Source organism: Stegostoma tigrinum, chromosome 7, assembly GCF_030684315.1.
Source record: "Stegostoma tigrinum isolate sSteTig4 chromosome 7, sSteTig4.hap1, whole genome shotgun sequence".
Classification (NCBI taxonomy): Eukaryota; Metazoa; Chordata; class Chondrichthyes; order Orectolobiformes; family Stegostomatidae; genus Stegostoma; species Stegostoma tigrinum.
In genome coordinates this window covers 31,630,462-31,656,125 of record NC_081360.1, presented here as the reverse complement: position 1 = coordinate 31,656,125, position 25,664 = coordinate 31,630,462, and the positions used below count along the sequence as shown (strand labels likewise).

The window sequence follows — 25,664 nt, the reverse complement described above, 5'->3', positions numbered from 1 at the left end:
GATGTCCCAAAGTACTTCACCTTTTGATATGTCGTTATTGTTGTTTTGAGAGAAAACAGTACTGTAACGGCTGTTACTAATGCCTAGGCTAACAATCCAGAGGACATGTTTAAATTACTCTAAGGCAGTTTTAGAATTTAATGGCCTGCTTACAATTTAAATCTCCTGTGCAAAATATTGGATCTCACACCATGTAGGACCAGGACTATTGAGGATGTTCATTGTACTTTTCAGTAGGTGCCAATCTTGCTTTCTCATTTGTGCATTCTTTTATCTCCAAATACAACAGTAATTTTAGCTATTAAATGTTTTGGTTTGAGTTGAATTGTAATATATTTTCTACCCCACAACTAAACATGTAGATTGTACATTGCATGAAATATTTTAGATGATGCAGCCTATGTGAGGAATAATAGTACAAGGCATGGCAAATATTGAGTTGCGACCCAGCAGGGGAGCAATACCAATGATTTTGGGGTTACAGGCATCAAAAGCAGCAATTTGGACCAACTTATGGCAGCAATAAGGTCACTTTAGAAATTCAATTTTTTTTGTCAGTTGGTGTTGTTTATTAGACTCTGATATCCAATTGCAGTCACTCCAAAAAAACTTTGAATTATCCCCCAAAGGGAAATGGGGTAAGGAAGTAATGGTGACAATGGTTGGGGGGGTGGGTGGGGTGGAATGGGGTATTTGCTGAAGGAGTGGAGAAGAAAAACTACAGCTTTCTCCTCCGGTCAACAAATCTCCCAAAATTTCAATCCAGGGTCACACAACATTGAAAACATTGAACTGAGGGTCACAGCAGAAAAAAATATTGGCAAGTGCCAGTGTACAATTTCCTGGGCACGAGAAGCAAAATTACTCACAGAATTATCATGTATCCAAAGCGTAAAATTGTACTTCTAAACTCCAAATTATTATAAACTATGAATTTTAAGGATAATACACCAAAAAATTAACTTGTTAGTTTATAGAAAATAAAATGTTACTTACATTTGGATACTTGCTCAGAACTCAGTAACCACATAGTATTGTTGCAGTTAAGTGACAAATCTGACATTTTGACTGTGAAGTGTTAGGAAAATAATCTAGAGGGCTAGGATTAGGCTTCTGGTAGTTTTTTTGGGTTGGAACAGTTCAATAGCCGAAACTATGTGGGGAAACCTGGCAAACAAACTTTCACAATTTCTTATTAACAAATATGCTATTGTTAAATTTGATAATTTCAAAGCTACAACCTACTTATGCACATCATAATTATCATCTGTTACTCTGAAAGATGTAAGAACAAAATTGTTTTATAAAACCACAGTTCTTGCTATGTAATACAAACACACAGGGAATCATTTTAAGGCATAACAGTACATAGCACTGGCTCAGGTTCAGGTAAGAAAGAAACCTTCAAAGTTCTCAACATTTTGTACCGTCATGGTTAGTGTGAATACTATCATTAGAAAATGATTTACAAACCAAAAGCTAGATTTGACACATGTATATGACAACTTACTCCTGCTATATGAGTAATGATAAATTTACAAACAACTTTAGTCCACAGAAACTACGGCTTAAGGACTGCACATTTCTGAACATGGGCACAACTGAGGAGTTGCTGGTTGGCTACTGTATATAGATGGCCTTTAATACTATTTCAGTAAAAGTATGATGAAGTGTTATGACATCACAAACGATATCTGATTTTTGTACATGTTAATATATATATTTAAATATTGAAAATTAGTGATTGTTCATTTAACATTGATATTATTTAAATAGAAAATGCAATTCTAAATTATTGTATATATTAGTTGTGATTATTAAAATAATGGATTTTGATGTCATTTTTAACATACTGGCTTAGAATTTATCAGCTCACGACAGGAGAGGTAACAGGATGTAACTAGAGTTAGCAAAACAAGAGACAGGTGGCAAAGCACACTGTCTGGATAGCAGTAGTAGATAAAGTATAGAGGAGGAGAGGCCATAACAGAGAGTAACAAAAGGGAATATTCTGACTTGCAATTAATCTATTAAATGTAAGCTATTGCTTTTTGTATATTTTTCTCTACATTTCTTATAATATGCTTCTTCTTCATCATTTTCCAATTTGTCTTTCTCCTTCTCCTATTTTAAGGATTTTTGGATACAGTACATAAGCGGCAGGTGCCATCTGGTAACTCACCCACTGGTCATTTTTCATGTTTGAACACTGAAACAGATTGCTGATAGGTTTTTAATTGTGAAAGATATCAGAATTGAACCCAATGCTGAATTTATCTAATAGCCACATATTTACCACTCAGAATTGATTGCTATGGGAGTAATTTTGGCTGACATTTTAGTTCCCTAATCCAAGCACTGCAACCACTACTTTCCCACTGATGGATTAGCTAACACAAAACCAACAGAGAAATAAACCTGAGACTTTCCTCTCCTCCTTTCTGCCTAGGTGCCAACTAGGTAAGGTGCAGAAAAAGTATGCTCCACTTGACAAAACCTCCTGTATTTCTAAGTTCAGTTTATTAGTATAGCCTGATCTGGCCAGACACAGGCTCAGCCTATATCAAAGTCTGTGCCTAGAATTAAATGCCACAAATCAAGAAATTGCTACAGGATTTCAATGCCTACAAGCACAGTTGGATTTTCCCAACTCATTTTCATTGGTTTACATTTCTTAGGGTTCTAAGATGCACATGCTGGGTTGGAAAGGAATCTGTGGAAAGGAGCACTGGAAATCTTGCAACAGTTGGGTTGGGGTAGCGGAAGTGGGGAAAGAGGAAGGTGAGAATAGGATCGTGCCCGGTGTTACAGGTTTTGTCCTTTTGCCTCTGCTTGGCTATCCATGTTCTTTGTGAAAAAGGAGAAGACCAATCTCACTGTTCAATTGTTAGGGTGGCCAACTGCAATGGCAACAGCACATCTCTTTCTATAGCTAGCTTCAAATGTGCTTGGTTACCTAACATCAGAAATAGTCTCAACCAGTCATTTGTAACAAAAGCCAGTGAATTACTCTGAATGGGCTTCACTGCTGGGTGTGTATGAAAAGTTTAAATTCATTCACATACAGCAAGAAAGCCATCCAGAGGACAGCAAGATACCATAGCCAGCCATCTGTATGTATAAATCAATCTACTGTAGCATCCAGAATGCAGCCAAGACCTGAATTAGAACGTTCCTCCCTCTTAAATGTCTGGGTGAAAGAATTAAAACTTCTAAATACAAGAACCACCAAGTCAGATAAAGATAATTTAAAATTTCCCAAAGTACAAGTAAAATGTTGAGAATGTAGATGATGAAAGAGAAGAAAACAACAAAGACTTGTCCAATGCAAGATGAACTGTGTAAGTTGAAGAAATCAGATAATGATAAAAAGGTGAAGTAGGGAACTGATTTTCTGAAGATCAGAATTTCTTATGATGGTGAAAGTGAAATACTTCAGAATACAGAACAGGCCACTTTTGTTGCAGTGGGAAAATAACTAATTTAGTGGAAAGTCAAATTTGATCAGATACCGTGGGCAAGTACACTTACCACTAAAAGAGATAAAAAGGTGAGACTAACCAAATGTTCATTTCCAGAATAATTGAACTGGGGAGGTGGACATTATTTTTGTATGAACTAGGCTTACCTTAAAAGGAAATATCATTTTTTAAAATCAGATAATGAACATACATGTTCCAAAAGATATTTGGTATGCAAAAAGGTTAATTTGCTCTGCTTCTTTTCGGTGATAAATGCCAGTGGCAAACACCTACTTAACGGCTTTTTAAAATTGCAGTTCATTGCTGTTATGACTAGCTTACTTCAAACAGTATTGTAGGAGAAGTAGCTACAAGCTCCTTTCCAGCTACAAAGTTTCCAGATATCAGTATTACAGAGCTTCCATCCTTCTGAAAGGTACTTATGCAACAGCACAAAAGGAAACATGTGATATTAGAAATTGAATATCTAAAGTACTGAATAAAACTGGAACACAACTAATATTATTTGTGAAGAATGAACTGCAATGCTAACTTACGAAGTTGTAATGAGTTCTCTGGTGAAATGCAGCCAATATTAATTCAAAACTACAGGTATTACTTCTAAAATACAGATTCCTTTGTGATGTGAACTTATCAACTTTCATCTGTGGATGCAAAATTATTCACAGTATTTACCACTGGGAAATAAGCTGCAGTACGCAGAATGTGATTTACAAAATCTCTTACACAACAAGATTGGGATCAGGCAGTGATGATCATGTTGGGCAGGAAATGTATATCAGTGACAGCTGTGAAATTTACAGCTTACTCAATTTTCTTCTTCATCAATTTGAATGAGCAAGGAAAACAGGGTGGTGTGTGAATTGGGCAAACGAAAACACTGTTATTTCTTGCTTAGTGGAAACAGTTAAATTGCCCCATTGTTTCAGAATTAACACTGAAAAGTCCTGCTTGTGCCATTTTTAAAAAAAAGTCTGATATAAACATTCATACTATATTGAGCAAGTGGAACTGAAACTTATTTTAATAGAACACATGCACTCACAGATACTGCTGTCTTATGGCAAAACAATAAATGCACTTAAATGTTACGATGCCAGCTGAGTATTCAGGATGCACCAATCTGCCTTACATCTAGAACGCTATTAATTAGTTAACTATACCTAAGCTACAACTAACAAACTAAACTACACATAAACAGTAATACTTTAACATTATACTATATTAATTGTTTATCCTACTTATGTAAAAACAGGTCATTTTAGAAAGATATGTATAAAGAGGCAACACAATAAAAAGATACTGTGTGCAAAAATAAGTGGTCCAAACATTAGGGCTTTTACTCAAGCCTTACACACTAAGTAACCCAACATATCAAGTGAGAAAGGGTAAAAAGAACCCCATCTAAATTAATTTACTATAATATTACAAAACATATAAATAAAAGATACACAAATGATAGAAAATTTACGTGTATGAATCTATGTGGAAAATACAAATAATAAAAAGGAAAAGATGTAAAAACATGTAAACATTAAAGTTTTTAAAAATCAGAGGTGCGATAGTCAAGCTCAAAGCTGAGGCTTGCTTCCTTCTTCCTGTTAAATAAATTTCCATTTTTAACCTCCTGCTATTTCTCAAAATCAGCATAACTATTGCTCTGTATTCAACAGCCACATATTATGCCTGGTCTGGATTATTTGCAACTTCTAAGAATTCACATTGTTGCCATGATTCTTAAAAATACTCTCGTTCTAACTTACACTGCAAGATCTCTTCAGTTTGAAGTATAAAATGCAGACATGCTCAGACATATTAACTGTGGCATGTTTGATAACAATAACAATTTTCCAATTTACAAACCAAGATGCCTTAGTTATATACTTAAGCTTATGACACTATTTAACCAATTAAATTTGTAAATCTTTAAGAATTACTTCTTACATGTACTTTCAAAGATTAAGACTTATCAATAATGTCTCCTTTCATACATACGTGTTTCAATATAACAATGGTATTACAATTCTTTTACTTAACAGATTCAGTTGAAGAAGGTGGAGTAAGAATAGAATCTTCTGCTCTATACTCCTTCCTTAAATGATAATGTGGACTGCGTGTGTAACGAGGTTTTATCCCGACTGGTGGAGGTTGGGAAAAGTTTCTTCTGACAGGATGCAATCTAGATTCCTGGAGGCAAAACATATAATACGGATCAATGTTTATTATCACTTTCAGTAAAGCTGACATTATTAAACTAAACTGATTATAACACCAAACCAAATTAAACTTTATTCTCAAAATAAGGACTTGCGCAATCAAACATGGCAATGCTTTCATTTCTAAAATTGTTAAAATGATCTCTGAATGAATTTAAATGAAATGACATAAAAACAAAACTAATCAATAATCACTTTCAGCGTAAATTGTGAGTAATTCCAAAACGATTTTATAGCATTTTAGCTTCCATATTTTCCTTATGCTTACAAAACTTTCCTCAAGCTTACAACACTCAAAACCTATAAAAGTCACCACCACAACAAGTTATTTAAAGTACAGATTATGAAATGGGATTTCAGCACATATTATGGAAAAGTTGACAAATTCAGAATTTTTGTTTATACATTATATTCAGCTGAATTTCTTATTTTCTTACCTCAAGCGAAGTTACTTACAGTATTGCAAACGCATTCAGCAACAAAACCTGCTTAAAATATTTACATATCAGAGATAATGGGAACTGCAGATGCTGGAGAATCCAAGATAATAAAGTGTGAAGCTGGATGAACACAGCAGGCCAAGCAGCTGACCCGAAACGTCAGCTTTTGTGCTCCTAAGATGCTGCTTGGCCTGCTGTGTTCATCCAGCTTCACACTTTATTATCTAAAGTATTTACATATTGTGGCTATGTATTGGATGGACTCAGCAACTGGTCTTGGGTGCAGAGCAATGAACTGTATGTGCTGCTGCAAACCTTTCAGTTGTAAACATTTTTTAGCTGCATCATTTAAAAATGTTTCTCTTCTGAAAGTTGTTTGTCTGGCTGCAGTAGTGGATTTAAAAAAAGCCTCTATTTTGATGTAAGATGCCATTGGAAGGTTGTTGCAGGAGTTGCAGCTCAGGAGGCGGACTTTGTTTTCCCACAGTTGGGAACAGGATGTCCAAAAACAAAGGGGCAAAAAAATCATAACCAGGGTGGGGATTAGTAGTTCAGTGCACATTCACCATATATGGAGCTCTACCTGCATTGCCAGAGCGTTCCAACATGCTTAACAATAGGGATTTTTAAAAAACTTATGCATGAACACTTTTAATCAAACTTTTATTTCATGATGCTGTATAATGAACTTTCCAGCCGTCATTTGTCTTGATTTAGCACTTTTATTATAACGACAAAACGAGAACACAGTGGCAAAGTGGTAATGTCACTGGACTAATAACGCAGTCTGGGTTAATGCTCTGGAGGTTCAAGTTCAACTAGCACATGGATGGAATTTAAAATTCAATACATAAAAGCCAGTCTCAGTGATGACCATGAAACTATCATAGAACCATGGGAAGCAAAACTGCCACCCACATCTTGTCTGTCTTACATGTGATTCCAGGCCCACAACTATATAGTGTATTCTTAACTCTCTGAAATGGCTGATGAAGCCCACTCAGTTTAAAGGTAATAGACATAGTTAACAAATATTGTTTGGCCTATCCAATAAGGCTTACATCCTTTGGAAGACTAAAAAAAATTTGCTTGACGCATGTTTCCGTCTTAACGATACACAAGTTTTAACGCATTATCAAGATTGCGGATACACAGGAATTCACTTCAGTATGATGGTTATATATCACTGGGATAATGATTCAGAAGAGCAGCCAAAGCTCTGGGCATGCAGATTCAAATGCCTTCATGGCAACTGGTGAACTTTAGATTCAATTAATTTACAATAATAAAGATTGTCTCAGTAACGGTGATGAAGAAAATTATCACTAATTGTTGCAGAAGCTCCTCTAGTTCACTAATATTGGTTAATGTTAGAAACTTTTAATTGGTCTGATCCACATATAACTCAGGACCTACAGCAATGTGGTTGATACCTAACTGACCTCCCAAATGGACTAGCAAATCATGCAGATCAAAACACTTTGGGATGGTTAACATATGGAGCTTTGCTAGTGGTGCTCACGTCTCAGGAAAAACTGACGGAATTAGTACTGTGAACACATATGAGGAAAAACTGAAACAAACACAGAGAAAATGTGATCAGAGATAATGGGAACTGCAGATGCTGGAGAATCCAAGATAACAAAGTGTGAAGCTGGATGAACACAGCAGGCCAAGCAGCACCTAGACCCTTATGTGCGCAAACTTTCTCAATGTTTGTTTCATATCACCAGCATCTGCAGTACACATGGGCCAGCTCAAGAATGTCCAATTAACAAACACTCACATTTACAAATGCGATCCCAAACATGGTTATAAGTTTAAAGACCCACCATACAAACATTTTCTGCACTGAGGAACAGTTGCTTCCCACTGTCCTACTTTGTGTTCTGACTTGCAAGCTGACTCTAGAACTAGAGATAATAGGAACTGCAGATGCTGAAGAATCCGAGATAACGAAGTGTAGAGCTAGACGAACACAGCAGGCCAAGCAGCATCTTAGGAGCACAAAAGCTGACATTTCAGGCCTTGACTCACATCATTTCTGATGAAGGGTCTAGGCCCAAAACGTCAGCTTTTGAGCTCCTAAGGAGCCGCTTGGCCTGCTGTGATCATCCAACTCTACACTTTGTTGACGCTGGAACCAAACTTGTTTGTAACCTGGGACTACTTGTACTTTGCTTTTGTATGGAAAAAGACTACTGGACACTTGGTGTTGGAATGCAAAGAGGTAGACATGTAATGTTGCACTCTTTAAATATATCCAGTAAAAGAACTGCCATCTGCTTTCTTGTTTGCAGTGATTGGCAGATCAGCAGAGAATAGCTGCCTAAATACAAAGACTGGAAACTGAAGGCAGATGTTTGCCTAAAAATGGCTAAGTGCCCATTTTGGGGGATTCACTGGCCTACACATGTCATGCTACGTCCATGGACATGGTAGCAACTGCAATGGAGACCCAGGTTCAGCATACTCAGTGTCAACCCGAAAGCAAAGAACTACCAAAAGATTAATAAGGAGGGAAAAATCAGAGACAAAATTAGTCATAAATATATAAAAACAGATGAAAGCAGTTTCTTCAATTATTAAAAAGAGTTAACAAAGTAAGTGTTGGACCTGTAGAAAATGCATCCTGGGAATTAGTAGAGGAAGATAAAGAGATGGTAAACAAGCCGAACAGATATTTTGTATTGGAGTCGGTAGAAAAGGTACAGGTAGCATCGTGGAAGTAGCTGTAAATCAGGAATTCAAGAGAAGGAGCAATTCAAGAAAATTAAAAATACCAAGGGTATAGTAGTACCAAAGAAGTACAGCAAAACCTACTTTTGACCAGCACCTCATGAATCAGCACTCTTGATAAATCGACAGAAGTTATGTACCTAAAATAGCGCAAGTTTGTTGTACTATTGTGATGTTGATGCAGTCAGTTCAGGATGTGAATAAGAAGGCTCTCTGCCAATAATTTTTATTTAAGGTAAAGTTGCATTTTTATTTAAGTGATTTACGCTGTAAGTGTAACAGTGATGTGTATACCCCTTACATTATGTTTCTATTACTTAGTGTGTGTTATTACATTGATTACGTGGACCTTTCGATCAATCAGTACACTCCTGGACCCATAGGTGATGGTTAATAAACGTTTGGTGTTGTTTGCGAGATGGTTGCTGTGATGGTTTGAATTTTCCAAAACTCATTAGATTCGGGGAAAGCCCCCTTTGGATTGGAAAATAGCTAATGTAACTCCTTTGTTTAAAAAGGGAGGGAGACAGACAGCAACAAAACAAACACCAGTTAACTTAATGTTAGTCATAGGAAAATGTTAGCAGCTATCATTAAAGACATTATAATAAGACACTTAGAAATAATGGGAACGGCAGATGCTGGAGAATCTGAGATAACAAAATGTGGAGCTAGATGAACACAGCAGGCCAAGCAGCATCTTAGGAGCACAAAAGCTGACGTTTCGGGCCTAGACCCTTCATCAGAAAAAAATGATGTTTCTTATAATAAGACACTTAGATATGCACAAGGTGATCAGGCAGAGCCAGCAGGGTTTGTAATGGAGAATCGAGTTTGACTAACTTATTAGAGTTCTTTGAGGAATAACTTGTACTGTAGACAAAGGAGAACTAGTGGACGCACTAAACTTAGGCTTTCAGAAGGTATCTGATAAGGTGCCACATGAAAGATTACTGTGGAAAATAAAAGCTCATGGTATAGGAGGTAACATATTGGCACAGGCACAAGATTAACAGGCTGACGGGAAGCAGAGACTAGGTTTTTTTTTCAGACTGCTGTAATATCAGGAATGGTGTGTCAAAGGATTCAATACTGGGACTGCAACACTTTATAATTGGTATAAATGATTTGGATGAAGGGGCTAACTTCGCTGATAATACAAGGTTAGTTAGGAAAGGGATCTGTAAGAAAACATTAAGTGCCTACAAAGGAATATTGACAAGTTGATGACTGGGAAAAGATCTGACAAATGGAGTACAATTTGGGGAAGTGTGAAATTGTCCACTTTGGCAGAAAGAATAAAAAAAGCGAATTATTGAAACATAGAAAGTAAGAGCAAGGCTAGACCATTTGGCCTTTCAAGTCTGCTCTGCCTTTTATGATGATCATGGCTAATCAACCAACTTAATTGCCTGTTCTAAGTTTCCCCCGTAGCCTTTGATCCCTTAAGTCCCGAATTCTATATTCTTGAAATCATGTAATACTTTGGCCTTAACTTCTTACTGAGGGAGCACATCCTGCCAACGAGTTTTCTATCCATCTCACCACACTACCCATTTGCTTTAATTTTACACACTAATCTCTTATGTGGGACATTGTCAAAAGCTTTCTGAAAACTCAAATAAACCACATCCATTGCCTTGCTTTGTGGGAGAATCTAGAATTAGTTTAGAACTAAAGGGTGGTCCACTTAAGATAGAGATGAGGAATTTTTTTTCTCTCTCAGCGGGTTATGAATCTTTGGAATTCTCTTCCTCAAAAGGCAGAATCTTTAAATATTTTTGAGGCAAAGGTAGATTGATTCCTGATTAGCACACAGGTCAAAAGGTCTATTTTTGTTCCCTATTCGTACAACTGCACTCTATCATTCCTTCCACAGGTGTGCAGCATGAATGGTAAAGTGATGGAGGGATGACAGACTCTGAACTCACTCCATGTGCCTGCTCTTCATAAAAAGAGTGTAGTGCAGGAGGCACTCAGCTGGAGAAGGAGCCCGTGTACAAGTCCCTCAGAAGTCTTGTCTCAGTACACTTAAAAGGCGTCCAGCTCCGCTACCTCCACTGTTCATGCATGCACAATCCTGTGGGAGTTCAAACAGAGGAGGGTGAACTTGCATCCAGATAAGACACACACAGTATGTCTGGGTCCTCTAGCCACAAACGTCCCTAGGGTTAATTGCCCATGCTCCAACGCCAAAAGGTTCTTTCCACCCCAGCTGCAAATCCTGGAACAGCACTTTTACTTGAGCAGGAGGAAAAGGAAAACCAAACCATCTGATGGTACACAGAAGGCATGGGAGAAAATTACTTGTAAACATGGTATATTTTAAAATATACATTTACTTCTCATTATAAGCTCTATGAGTGACAGTCATAGTAGCCATAGCTACAAGAATGAAGGTTGAGAGGGTCAGTGCCATATGATGTTCTAATGTTGTACAAACGACAGCTAAGCTTTCCATTGTGCCCATACTAGCATGAAACTTAGTCATAATTGAATGAGTGGACATCAAATGTTATGAAGGCTTCCACCAGTTTGTTACTTTACCTTTTATTAAACAGGAAAAAAATAAAAACATGAACTGGTAGGTTGCATTTACACTCAGTTTTCACGGATGCTAGCCTCTACAGTATCAAAACATCAATAGGTGACCTCATGTAACTTAATTCCATTGAAATTAGGTTCATAGAGTAATCCTGCCTGCACTGCTTCAACTGATGCTGCAATGCTTGAGGATGCTGCAAATGCTGCTCCTTTTGAAGAATGTCTTAATTTTCTTACTCTGTGCATAGGAGTAGTGCTGACAGGTCTCATTACACACCACATAGTCTCAATGCATCCTCTATTTGTCTGACGCAAAGAATCTCCTGTCTCTTTGCTGTAACTCTGAACATTGTTTCTATTCATTTAATGCCCTTGTAATTTTCATGAGTAAACCTACCTCCGCTACACTTCCAGGCAGTGCCTTCCAGACTCGGTGTCTGTAAAAGTTTTTGGAAGTCCCATTTTAATCTGTGACCTCTTGTTCTCAAACGTTTTAAGAGTGGGGAATGTTTCTCCATTTCTGCTCTGATCAGACCTTTCATCATTTGAAACGGTTTATCAAATATCCTCCTAGCATTTTCCTCCAACTTCTCTAGTTTATCTTCATAACTGAGGTTCTCGTTCCTGGAACCATTCTTTCAAATTTCAACCATACTCTGTCCAATTTGTTCACATATTCCAAAAGTGTGGCACCCAGAACTGTAAAGAATATTCCAATTGAGTTCTAACAAGTGTCCATTACAAGTTCAACATAACCTTATACATATATTAGGAGCAAGAATGTAGCTGGGGAAAGAGTAGGCCCACTCAGGAATAGAGGAGGGAGGCTCTGTGTGGAGCCAGAGTAAAGGGGTGAGATCCTTGATGAGTATTGTACATTGTTATCTACCAAAGAGAGAGGTTAGGGATATTGAGGTTAGGGAAAGGTGTGTGAATACTTTCGAGGGTGTCTTGAAATATATTAAGGCAAGTTCCCAGAGCAAGGTGGGATCTATCACAGAATACTGTGGAAGGAAAGGGAGGAAATAGCTGGGGCCTTAACAGATATCTTTGCATTCTCTTTAGCCTCAGGCAAGGTTCCAGAAGACTGGAGAATGGTCGATGTTGCTCCTTTGTTTAAAAAGGGAAACAGATAATGCAGGTAATTACAGGCCATTAAGTCTGAGGTCAGTGGTGGAGAAGCTGTTGGAGAAGATATGGAGAGATAGGATTTATTCACATGTGGAAGTGAAGGGACCTGTAGGTATTAGGCAGCATGGGTTTGTGCAGGGAAGGTCACGTCTCACCAATATGATTGAGTTTTTTGAAGAGGTGACAAGAACGATTAGTGAAGGAAGGGCAAAAGATATTGTCTACATGGACTTTAGTAAGGCATTTGATAAGGTACTCATGGCAGACTGGTATGAAAGGTAGAGTGTCATGGGACCTGGGGTATGCTGGCTGAATGGATAAAGAACTGGCTTGGCCGTAGAATACAGAGAGCAGTGGTAGAAGGGTACTTTGTGGAATGGAGGTCAGTAAATAGTGGTGAGACTGGGACCACTGTTGTTTGTAATATATATAAATGATCTGGAGGAAAATGTAGGTGATCTGATTAGTAAGTTTGTGGATGACACCAAAATTGGGGGAGCTGTAGACAGTGAGGAGGATAGTCAAAGGGTACAGTGGGATACAGATAGACTGCAGATCTGGGCTGTGAAATGGCAGATGGAGTTTAACACGGACAAATATGAGGTGATGCATTTGGCAGATCAAATTTGAGTGTGAATTGTACAGTAAAGGGCAGATCTCTTAGGAGTATTGATATACAGAGAGATCTGGGCATAGAGGTCCGTAAATTCCTGAAAGCGGCAACACATGTGGATAAGGTGGTCAAGAAGGCAAACAACGTGCTTGCTTTCATGAGTCAGGGCTGAATAAGGAAGTTGGCAAATGATGTTACAGCTGTATAAAACTTTAGTTAGGCCACATTTGGAATTTTATGTGCAGTTCTGGTTGCCGGGCTACCAGGAGGACATGGATGCTTTGAAGGGTGCAGAAAAGGTTTACCAGAATGTTGCCTGGTCTGGAGGATTTATTTATGAGGTTAGGTTGGATAAACTCAGGTAGTTTTCACAGTAAAGACAGAGGCCAAGAGGCGACCTGATAGAGGTTTACAAAATTATGAGAGGCGTGGATAGGGTAGATAGTCTGAGAGGGGCAAAGTTTAAGGCAGAAATGTGGGGCAAATTTTTCTCACAGAGGGTGGTAGGTGCCTGGAATGCACTGCCAGTGAAGGTAGTGGAAGCAGGAACATTAGCAGCATTCAAGGTGCATCTTGATTGGCACAAGAATTGGAGGGAAACAGAGAAGCACGTATGGGCAATAAGTAGGAGGTCTAAATAAGAACTAGAAATCGGTGCAGGTTTGGTGGGCCTAAGAGCCTGTTGCTGCGCTGTTTTGTATTTATTGTATTCTTGCTCTTGTACGTTATGTCTGTACTAATAAATCCTAGAATACTGTATGCTTCATTGACTTTCCAACTCATTTGCCATGTTTTAATGATTTTGGCAATTACATCCAGATCTTTCTGCTCTTGAACACCACTTAAAGGAGTACTCTTTATTTTGGGATAGTAGGAGCTGCCGATGCTGAAGATTCTGAGATAACAAGGTAAAGAGCTGGGTGAACACAGCAGGCCAAGCAGCATCAGTGGAGCAGGAAGGCTGACGTTTCAGGTCTGGACCCTCCATCAGAAATGGGGAGGGGAAGGGAATTCTGAAATGAAAAGAAAGAGGGGGGGAGGCAGATAGAAGATGGATAAAGGAGCAGATAGATGGAGAGGAGACAGGCAGGTCAAGGAGGCGGGGATGGAGCCAGTAAAGATGAGTGTAGATGGGGAGTTAGGATGGGGGTTGGTCAGTCAAGGGTAGGCCGACAGGTCAAGGAGGCGGGGATCAGGCTGGTAGGTAGGAAGTTGGGGTTGCAGTGGGAGGAGCAGATAGGTGGGAGAAAAGATGGACAGGTTAGGGAGACAGGGATGAGCTGGGCTGGCTTTGGGATGCAGTCAGGATGGGCGGGGAGATACTGAAACTTGTGAAGTCCACGTTGATACCATTGGGCTACAGGGTTCCCAAACGAAGTATGTGGTGATGTTCCTGCAACCTTCGGGTAGCACTGTTGTGGCACCGGAGGAGGCCCAGGATAGACATGTCCTCCAAGGAGTGGGAGGGGGAGCTGAAGTGGTTTGCGACTGGGAGGTGCAGTTGTTTGTCGCAAACTGAGCGTTCATGTTCCACAAAGCAGTCTCCAAGCCTCCACTTGGTTTTCCTAATGTAGAGGAGGCCACATCGGGAACAGCAGATACAGTATACTACATTAGCAGATCTGCAGGTGAACATCTGATTAACGTGCAAGGTTTTCGTGAGGCCTGAGCTGGGGGGTGAGGTGCAGGGGCAGGTGAAGCACTTCCTGCGGTTTCAGGGAAAAGTGCCAGGGGTGGTGGGTCTATTGGGCAGGTAAGGGAGTCACGGAGAGAGCAGTACCTCCAGAAGGCAAATAAGAGTGGGGAAGGAAACATGTCTCTGGTAGTGGGATCAGATTGCAGGTGGCGGAAGATGATGCGTTGGATCCGGAGGTTGGTGGGGTGGTTCATGAGGATAAGGGGGATTCTGTTTTTGCTGTTACTGCAGGGAGTGGGTGTGAGGGATGAGCTGCGGGAAACGCAATAGATGCAGTCGAGGACGTTTTCAAGCACTGTGGAGGGGAAGTTGTGGTCCTTGATAAACGAGGACAGTAGGGATGTCAGGGAGCAGAATGTCTCATTTCGGGAGCAGATGCAGTGGAGGTAATGGAATTGGGAATAGGGGATGGCATTTTTGCAGGTGGGTGAGAGGCGGTGTATTAGATTCCCTACAGTGTGGAAACAGGCCCTTCGGCCCAACAAGTCCACACTGCTCCTTGGAACATCCCACTCAGACCCATCCTCCTGTAACCCACATGACCCTGAACACTACAGGCAATTTAGCATAGCCAATCATCCTAGCCTGCACATCTTTGGACTGTGGGAGGAAACCGGAGCACCCGGAGGAAACCCATGCAGACACTAGATAGCTGTGGGAGTCGTTAGGCTTGAAATGGATATTGGTTTCCAGGTGGTTGCCAGACATGGAAACAGAGAGGTCCAGGAAGGAGAGATAGTTATCGGAGATGGTCCAGATGAACTTAAGGTTGGCGTGGAAGGTGTTAGTGAAGTCGATGAGTTGTTCGAGCTCCCCGTGGGAGCATGAGGTGGTGCCGATAGAGTCATCAATATGATGGAGGAAGAAATGGGGCATACGGCCAGTGTAGTTTCAGAAGAGGATTGTTCCACGTATCCTACAAAGAGGCAGGTAGAGTTTGGGCCGATGCGGGTACCCATGGCCACCCCTTTTTTCTGTAGGAAGTGGGGAGGAATTGAAGGAGAAGTTAAGGGTAAGGATGACTTCAGCTAAGCGGACAAGGGTGTCAGTGGAGGGGGACTGGTTGGGTCTCTGCTTCTTCCTGTCCCTGCCTCCTTGATCTGTCCGTCTTCCCTTGACTAACCTAATTCTCCACCCACACCCACCTTTACTGGCTCCATCCCCACCTCCCTGATCCGTCCGTCTTTCCTTGGACCTCAACCACCACCGCGTTCTCATGCCTACCAGCCTCATTTTCGCCTCCTTGACATGTCCGCCTTCCCGTGAGTGACCAACCCCCATCCTAACTACCCACCTCCACTGGCTTCATCTCCGCCTCCTTGACCTGTCTGTCTCCTCTCCACCTATCTACTCCTTGTCCATCTTCCATCCGCCTTCCCCCTCTCTATTTATTTCAGAATCCCCTCCCCCATTTCTGAAGGGTCCAGACCCGAAACATCAGAATTCCTGCTGCTCTGACGCTGCTTGGACTGCTGTTGTTCATCCAGCTCTGCACCTTAATTCCCCTTTATTTTGTACTGTATCTCATGTTCCTTATACTGAAATATCTCACTTCACATTTTCTTGGACGTACCATCAACTTGTCAATGTCAGTTTGACCACTGGTCTCCTCACAATTTACAATTAGTTTTCTATCATCCACAAACTTTGAAACTGTCCTCTGTACAGCAATTTCTACATTATTTGTATCAGGAAAAGCAAGAATTCAGCTACTGACTCCTTAGAAACTCTACATCAGATTTTTCCCTAGCCAAAAAAAAAAATCGATGAACCATTACTCTCTGTTTTCTGCCCCTCAGTTCATTTCTTTTGTGTGTGTGTGCATACGTAGAAAGGCAATGGCTTAGTGGTCCTGGCTATTCCTGCAGGAAAACTCTGAGAACTGTGTCCTAGGTCCAAATACCTACAGCTGTTTCATCAACAACCCTCCCTCCATCATAAGATGGGGCCGTATGATGATTGTACAATGTTCACTGTCACTTGCGACTCCTCAAACAGGGAAGCAGTCTCTGTCCAATGTTCAGGCCTGGGCTGAAAAGTTGCAAGTAACATCTGCGCCACACAAATGCCAGGCAATGACCATTTCCTATAAGAGACAATCTAACCATTGCCCATTACATTCAATGCTGTTACTATCACTGAAACTCCCAATATCAACATTTTGGGGCTTACCATTAACCATAAATTGAACTGAACTCACCTCCTGACTCCCCAGTGCTTGTCCATCATCTACAAGGCACAATACCTGCCGCCTGCCTGGATGTGCGTAGTTCTAACAACACTCAAAGGGCCTGACTTCACCCAGGGCAAAGAAGTCTGCTTGATTGGCACCACATCTACAAGCATCAACTCTCTCCATCATTGATGCTCAACTGCAGGGTGTACCATTTACAAGAAATTGCAGAAATTCACCAAACATCCTCAGACGGCACCTTCTAATCCCACAACCACTACCATCTGGAAAGACAATAACAGCAGATAAATGGGGACACCACTACCTATAAGTTCTCTCCAAGCTACTCACCGTTCTGACATGGAAACATATTGCTGGACCTTCAGTTTCTCAGGGTCAAAATCCTAGAACTTCTTCCCAACTGAACTGTGGGTCTATCTATGGCATATGAATTGTGGTAGTTCAAGAAGGCAGTTCACCACCATGTTCTCAAGAGCAACTAGAGATATGTCAGTCTTGCTCATGTTCCTTGAGTGAATAAAACAATATGTATACAACATCAACAGCATTACCCTCATCAACCTCCTCTGTTAATTATTCAAAGAATTCGAGCACGTTAGATAAACATTATTTTCCCTTGAGAAATCCAGCTGGTTCTCTTTAATTAATGCAAATTTATCCATGCGATTATTAATTCTACGCCAAATTATTGTGCCTAGAGGTTTCTCCACTCCTGAAGCTAAATGACTAATTTGTAATTTCTGGGCTTATGCATATACCCATTTTCTTTGAACAAGAGCACAATGTTTCCAATTCTCCAGTTCTCTGGCAGAATCTTTGACAAGACTAAGAAATTATGGGCTTCAGCATTCTTGGAAGCATCTGATACAGTCCCAGTATTTGTCAATATTTAAGTGCTGACAGCTTATCCAATGCCTCCTCTTTCAATTTTGAACCCTTCTAGTGACTGAATTTCCTCCCCAATCTAGCTAACTTCTGCTCCCTTGGTAAAGACAGATGCCAAATGTTAATATCATACTCATCCATATTCTCCGCTTTCATATAAATCTCCTTATGGTCTTTAACAAATTCAGTTCCTCATTTTTACCACGCTGTTACTATTTTTGTGTCCCGAGAAGATTTTGGGATTCTGTTTTAGCTACCAAGTTCTTTTTATAGCACTTTTATTTTCTCTTATTTGCTTTTTCATCCCCCATTTGAACCTTCGCTATTCAACCTGCACTTCGAATGTCATTTCTTTCTTCTTTAACCTAATTTTTTAATCTCCTTTTTCATCCAGGAGCTCTGGATTCATTTGCCATACCTTTTCTTTTTGATGGAATATACTTTTGACTGTTCCAAACCACTTCTTCTTTGAAAATAGCTCATTGTTCAGCTATAGATTTGTCTACCAATCTTCTGGCTATCCAGCCCAGCTCCATTCTGTCCACAGTAAAGTCAGATCTCTGCCTGTTCACTGTTTTTCTTGACCAATAGCTGAAACATTTTGAGTCAAAGATCTCTGTCCCTCAATGATCCCCCACTGACACTGATCTACTTGGCCAACCTCATTCACATAAACCAAGTCTGGCATTGCCTCCTGCTTTCATTGAGACTAGGCATGTAAAGATGCAGAAAATTCTCCTGGAGCACAATCTAGGAATGTTTGCCCTCTCTGCCCTTTACTCCATCACTATCCCATGTTTACATTCAGTTAATTAACGCTCCTCATTATAATAACTATTTTTTTTCTCTGTATGTAATTTCCTGGAAGATTTATTCCCCTGTAACGTTCCTACTAATTGGTACTACTAATACAGCTGTAAGTAAATCAGTTCTCTACTTAAGCCCTCCAGAACATTTCCTTTCTTCAATAATAAAATGCTCTTCAATTAAAACCACCAGCCCATCTCCTTTAAAAACCCAAAGAATTGTGGATGCTTCATATCAGAGACAAAAACAGAAATTTCTGGAAAAACACAGGTCTGGCAGCATCTGTGGAGGGAAATCAGAGTAAACGTTTTGAGTGCAGTGACCCTTCCACAGAACTGGACCCAAAATATTAACTCTGATTTCTCTTCACAGATGCTGTCACACCTGCTGAGCTTTTCCAGCAACTTGTGTTTTTGTTTAACTATTCCTGTCCTTCCTTTCTAGCTTTCCTGGGCACCTTGTATCCGGAACTATTTACACCCAGTCTTACTTTTCTTTGAACAAGATATCTGATGCAGTCATAACATAATTCCACACGGTAATCTGCACCTATAACTCATCAATCTCGTTCACAATACTTCTTCATAAAACTCTTCAGAATTGAGGAAGAGCCACTGGACCTGAAATGATAACTCTGATTTCTCTCCACAGATGCTGCCAAATCTGCCAAGCTTTTCTAGCAATTTCTGTTTTTGTTCACAATACTACTGTGTATTCACAGACAGATACTGTAACACTAGTTTGCAATATTTCAACTTCTCCCTTACTCCACCTCTAACAATTAATTTACTATTCTTTATTCAAGAGATATTTTTAAGTGCGATTTTGTGCACCCTGATATATTTTCTCCTAGTTCTCACTCTCCTGATGATTTAGTTTAAACGTTCTTCAACAGCACAGGCGAAACACTTCATTGGAGGGAGCTCAGTCCTACTCTGGTCAGATGCAGCCCAATTGGCTTTTACATGTATCAACTCCTGCAGAGCCTGTCCTAATGTCACAGGAATCCAAAGCCCTTCTTCATGCAACAGCTTTTTACTAAGGAACTCAGCTGTCCCATGGTCCTATTTCTGTACTCACATCCACATTTTTAAGGTCCAGTTCTGAGGAAGGGTCACTGCTCCTGAAACATTAACTCTGATTTTTTTTTCAGAGATGCTGCCAGACCTACTCAGCTTTCCCAGCAACTTCTATTTTTGCTGCTAATTTTCTACCTTACTGTCTAACCTCTGACTGTGCCATCTACTGGATGGTGACCAAATATAGTAAGAAAAAGTACCATCCTTCTTACTGTATGATTAATCCAGTAAAACATGCCTTCTGGCTGATCATCCTTCCCCAGATGAATGTTTTGATGCTGCTTTGTGATATCTTAGTCTTGGTACAGGGAGGCAAATGCAATCCTGGAGTTGTCTACAATTCAAAGAAATTCCAGTCTGTTCCTCTAACTAATGAATCCCCGACCAGTTTTGCTCTTTTGCACTTCTTCCTTTCCTCCTGTGTAGCTTAGCCAGTTACAGTGTCAGGGGATTGGCTCTTGTGGTACTCTAATGAGAAAGTGAATAGCAAACATTGTACTATCTGCGTGTTTCTATGGATTGCCTAGTGTTCACTCATTCCCCACTTGTCTGTATGTTCCTACTGGTGGTGCTACCACCTTCCTAAATATGCTATCCACTTAGCCATCTGCCGAGCAGATGCACCACAGTGACTCCAACACTTGAGTTCGAAAACTCAGAGCTCAAGATTCTGCAGACAGTGACACTAGCTGCACATGTGCTCATCTTGGTTATGTTAAGTGTCCAGCACTCCCACATGATAGGATGGGCACTCTGCACTGGTGAGTTTTCCTGCATTACCTTAAGTTTACTATAGGACTATTGGAGACCAAAACGTGTCACTGTTTGCCTATTACTTTTTTTCCGTATTTAAGGGCAAGTTAGAACCAGTTCCTATAAAGTGAAACAGTTTAAGTAAAAGGCAAAGGAGCACCTCCTCATCTAAACCCCTCAACTCAAACTCCCAGCACTTTGCTCAATCAATACAATATTGAGTATTAAATTACCAAACTGACACTGTCCTTATTGCTAGAACATTTAAAATTGAGATGCAGACAATGTTCAGGGGATACACATTCAAACACTGGTTTGCCCTCAACTGGGTTAGCTTTATGGTGCCACACTTTAGAAAGGAAATGGAGGTATTAAAGGACCTGTAGAAAACGGAGTGGCTTCTGGGATGAAGGACTCTCCTTTTGTTGACAGATTGGAGAAGCTCGGGCTATTATTGTTGTGGAGATGGTTGAGAGGAGATTTGATACAGACAGTCTTCTGTGCAGTAACCATACAATTCTAGTTACCATTCTACATGCTAGAGTTGGCCTCATTAGGGGCATTTAGCGGCCATTAGATAGGCATATAGATGATAGTATAAGGTAATGGTGGAGGTTAGAAAGACCTTTCGGTTTCGGGTAAAAGTTCGGCACATCGTGGGGCGAAGGGCCTGTACTGTGCCGTACTGTTCTATGTATTTAGCTCATGTTTTGATAGGGAGCATGTTTTGATTTTCTGAAGAAGGGTCTCGACCTGAAACATCAACTTCCCTGCTCCTCTGATGCTGCTTGGCCTGCTGTGTTCATCCAGCTTCACACCGTGTTATCCCTGGCTTATTACCCGGGTCTCTAGATTAATGGTCTAGTGATAATACCACTAGGTATTTGCTACCATTGCCTTCCACTTCTACATAAAAACGTATAAAGGTTCATTGTTACAGTCGCCCTCACAGCTACTGGCAATGTGGTTCTTGACCCGATCTGACATTTCAGTTGTGGCTAAATTAGTCTGAGACTGGATGCATTTACTAAATCAGAGCACATCAGATCTTGTTCTTTCCCAGTTCATGTGAGATAGCTAGGCAGCAAGAAAAGATTAGTAAAGGTGTTTGTCTTAACTGGCATTAGTTCACATACTTTCTTGGTGGTATCAAAATTCTCTACTTTCAGTCACAACTTAATCAAGGGAAAGTGTAAATACATGCACAGCTAAAAAACCTTTCTCATGTTTCACAGAATTGCACGACTAGGAAGTTCACTCCAATTAGGTCATGAAAGCTTTCTTCACAGTGTAGCAATTCTTGGGGATTTTGAAAGTTGGTTCGACTGTTTGAGCTACTTCCCTCCATAAGCTCTGAATCACTCTCTTAATTGACTTCATCTTCTTAGTAGCAAATAGTTAGTTCTTTTTTGTGCTTGTTTCAGCCATCCATATCTCTGCAGATGTGTCTAAGAGTTCTTCCTGCTGAAGCTGGCCGAAGCTAATACTCTTCTTTGAATTATTAAACTCATACTTCATGCTGCTCAAAATATCAGAACCTTAAAAAAAAAGCCACAAAAATTTTAAGTAAGAAATGTTTCTTCTTTACCTGGGTGGTAGGCATTCATCCATAGAGGATTGGCAATACTGCTCCTAAACAATGAACAGTGAGATCCTCAGGCGGAAAATACAGTAGTTTGGGAGTAAAAGTCGAGTTGCGCTAACATGATTAGGTTGAACAGCACTCAGAATTTCTTTAACTACCAAATCAAATGTTTATCCTAATTGTTCGATAGCAAAAAATGAAGTTGTGTAGTTGGAAGTGAAAACTCTCACCAGTCCACCTGATCTTGGGGAATATCACTTGAGTTCTGTCAACTGCATTGCCTCACTCAGGAAATATCATGAGAGGGATAGCTCTACGTCAACGCACAGCAAACCCCAAAACAAAGTCAAGCATCGGCCAAATAGTTACAATTTCAGGATCCTGTCCTTTAAGACCGCGCAATTGTTGCTGATGTGCAGATTTGGGACAGCATCAGTCTGATTTTGAAGCTCAATGTGTCAGCTCACCTTTGTGGGGAATTTAATTAAACAGTAAATTGCTTTTGCAGGGGGATAAATATCAATCCCTTGGATAGAGGGTTTGTAAGTAAAGCTAGACTTCATGAAGCCTGACATGAGCCACACCTACTTGCAATCGTGTTGTGACCAGGATTCTCAGAAGTATTTTACAATTAATACCCATAAAGGCTTGTACCATTATATGAGACTGCCATTTGGGTTATCATCAGCCTGTTCAGTTTTTCAGCAGATGATGGAGAATATTCTGCTAGGTCTACTTCAGGTCGCAATTTACCTAGATGATGTCCTGAACAGGGAAAACTAATAAGGAACACTTAAGAAATCTTGGGTATAGTCCTAAAATGATCTTCCAAGGCAGGTGAATGCCTACTAAGGGAAGAAAATGTGTGTTCCAGGCCACCCAAGTGACCTACTCAGGCTACAGAATCAACAAAGCTGGGTTACACCTGTTGGAAGACAAAGCAAGGGTGATCAAAGGTGCCCGAGCTCCCGCGAGTCCATAAGCTTAAGTCATTTCTTGGTCTGGTAAATTATTATGTAAAGTTTATATACAACCGAGTTGGAAGAACCTGTCCTGGTGTTAAAACACTCAGGAGGCTCTGAACAAATTCAGACCGCTCTGTGTATATGGACTCAGAGAGGGAGGAATGTAGTTATTGTAATGAGGTCAGCCAGCTGAACGCCAAGAATGAGTTCCCCAACTGGGGCTGTTAAACTGGTCCAATCAGGGAGATCTGGCTGATACAACAGGGTGATTGGCAGGATTATTGGGTCCCTGAATGCCTGACTCAGGAACAGCAGTGCTTTTGTCAAGGGCTATGTATTTGTGAATAAAGCCCTGAGGAGTTATTCAGAATAAGCAGCAGGATTAGCTGGATCTATTTTACTCTCTTTAGGTCTGAGTAGAATTTAATGCAGCAGAGAACAGTACTCATTGCATCAAAAGGTTACACATGCTCTTTTACAAATCCCCATTAATATTATCTTCTTGGGAAAGTACTCTCTTGGAAAAGATAATGATTCTCCTCTTCACTGGACCTCATGGAGATTTGTATATATAACTTCAGGAAATGAGCCAACCTTCCAAGCACATTTCACGAAGAAGGAAGCCACTGGATGGCTTACAATGACACTGTGAGAAGGGGGAGTTAAAAAAATACCTGAGTAATAAGATTATTTCTTGGTGAACTCTGTATGCGCATTATTTAGTAAATTATGGAATACTTATTGTAGGTACATGATAGCATTTAAATGGCAGCCTTGAGAGAGATCCACAAAACAGTTGATAACTGGCAATCACACTAAAAAATTAGACGGATAGTGCTTAAAATTGTTCTATGACAGCATTTTCATTAGCCATCTCATCAATTTTCTGCTTTCATCTGGATCAACTGATCATTTAATTACTGCAACATGACAGATCAGTGAGCATCTAACTCTCGAAATCCAAAGACCAGGTCTGCCACATCTTGCAAATCTTGTACTTTGGAATAGAATTTTAGCAACCCTTTTTCCAGGGAGCCACAGTGAATTAAGTAAAATACCATAATGAAAGTCAGAGCAGTTATCTGGCAGCTTGCCATTTGCTATCTTCTGCCTTCCATTCAAATTTGTCTTTATCATAACATCCCTGTAAACTCCACAGACATTGACCTCCACCACTAGTCCATACAAATTGGCATTGACAAATCACAGCAGTGCCTGCTCTTGGACCAACTTACACAAAATCTTGGATCTTTATTTGGATTTAAATTTGGAGCTCAGGGAAAATTCTGATTGCATGGTTCTGTCAGGTGGCTGTGCACAGCAGCACACACACATCTCATTCATCTACACAGGATGTATCTTACGAGTATTAGGTTTGTTTCTGGTGATAAATAACTTGCTCTTATTTGGAGCTGTTAGCCACCAGGTTTTGCATTGCTTTTTCATGCACAGGTATAGATAGGTAGTTTAAAGTAATGCACAGTCAACACAGAGGACATTTTGCTGTACAACATAGCCCTATATGAATGTCATCTCTACAGCATGTGCAGCTGCTTATTCAGGAAACATGTGTCTTCATTTAACCAAACAGCCATTTCTGTAAGTGAAAGGGAAACATATACAAGGGAGGCAATGGCCTTGTGGTTTTACCACTAGGCTGTTAATCCAGAGACCCAGATAATGTTCTAGGGATCTGGGTTTGAATCCTGCCACAGCACATGGTGGAATTTGAATTCAATAAATATCTGGAATTGGGAGTCTAATGATGACCATGAATCTAGTGTCGATTGTTGGAAAAGCCCATCTGTTTCACTAATGCCCTTTAGGGAAGTAAACTGTCATCCTTACCTGGTCTGGCCTATATGTGACTCCAGAGCCACAACAACGTGCTTGACTGTTAACTGCCCTCTAGGCAATGAAGGATGGGCAATAAATGCTCCCTCGTCAGCGACGCCCTCATCCCATGAATGAATTATAGAAAATATATTTATTGAATTCAACTTCCACCATGTGCCATGGCAGGATTTGAACCGAGGCCCTCAGAACATAATCAACGGGGAGTTAGTGGGTACTGCCACAGTAAGTTAAGGGGGTTGTGTCACTGCATTGTTGAGAGTTGGCCAGTCAGTCAGGCGTTTGGGTGTGTGTCTTTGCAGTCTGAGGATTGGGTCACAGTGAGTTCTCAACCTTTCACAAAGGCCCGTTTGAAAGTACCTTCCAAACTCACAACCACTATCATCTAGATTGACAAAGAGAATGTGCAACCAGCAACAGCATGGCACTGCACAAATCCATGGGCTCTGAAGTTAAGTTGGGGGTCATTAACGGTTATTATTGGAAACAGAGGGAAGTTGAAAGGTTATTCGCAACAGTGGGACAGCAACACAAAAAAATGAAAATGAAGGATGTGGGTTAATTGTGCGTCTAAGGGGAAGCCTACAAGGCAGTCAAGGACATGAAGTTGAAATCACGCCATCTTCAATCCAAAGTTATCTGCTTAACAAGATTCAAAATGGTTGCCACAAATTTCAGATT

At 40.3% G+C, this 25,664-nt stretch overlaps 1 protein-coding gene across 1 annotated transcript in view; it reads right to left on the bottom strand.

The window, feature by feature from the left end:
* Positions 1-5,510: 5,510 nt before the first annotated feature.
* The window catches only part of LOC125453976 (protein boule-like), a 117,287-nt gene continuing 97,133 nt past the window's right edge, over positions 5,511-25,664 (bottom strand). The window contains exon 11 of the mRNA XM_048534176.2: positions 5,511-5,669. Within this exon, the coding sequence (XP_048390133.2) occupies positions 5,511-5,669 (159 nt within the window). The remainder of the gene's footprint in view (positions 5,670-25,664) is intronic.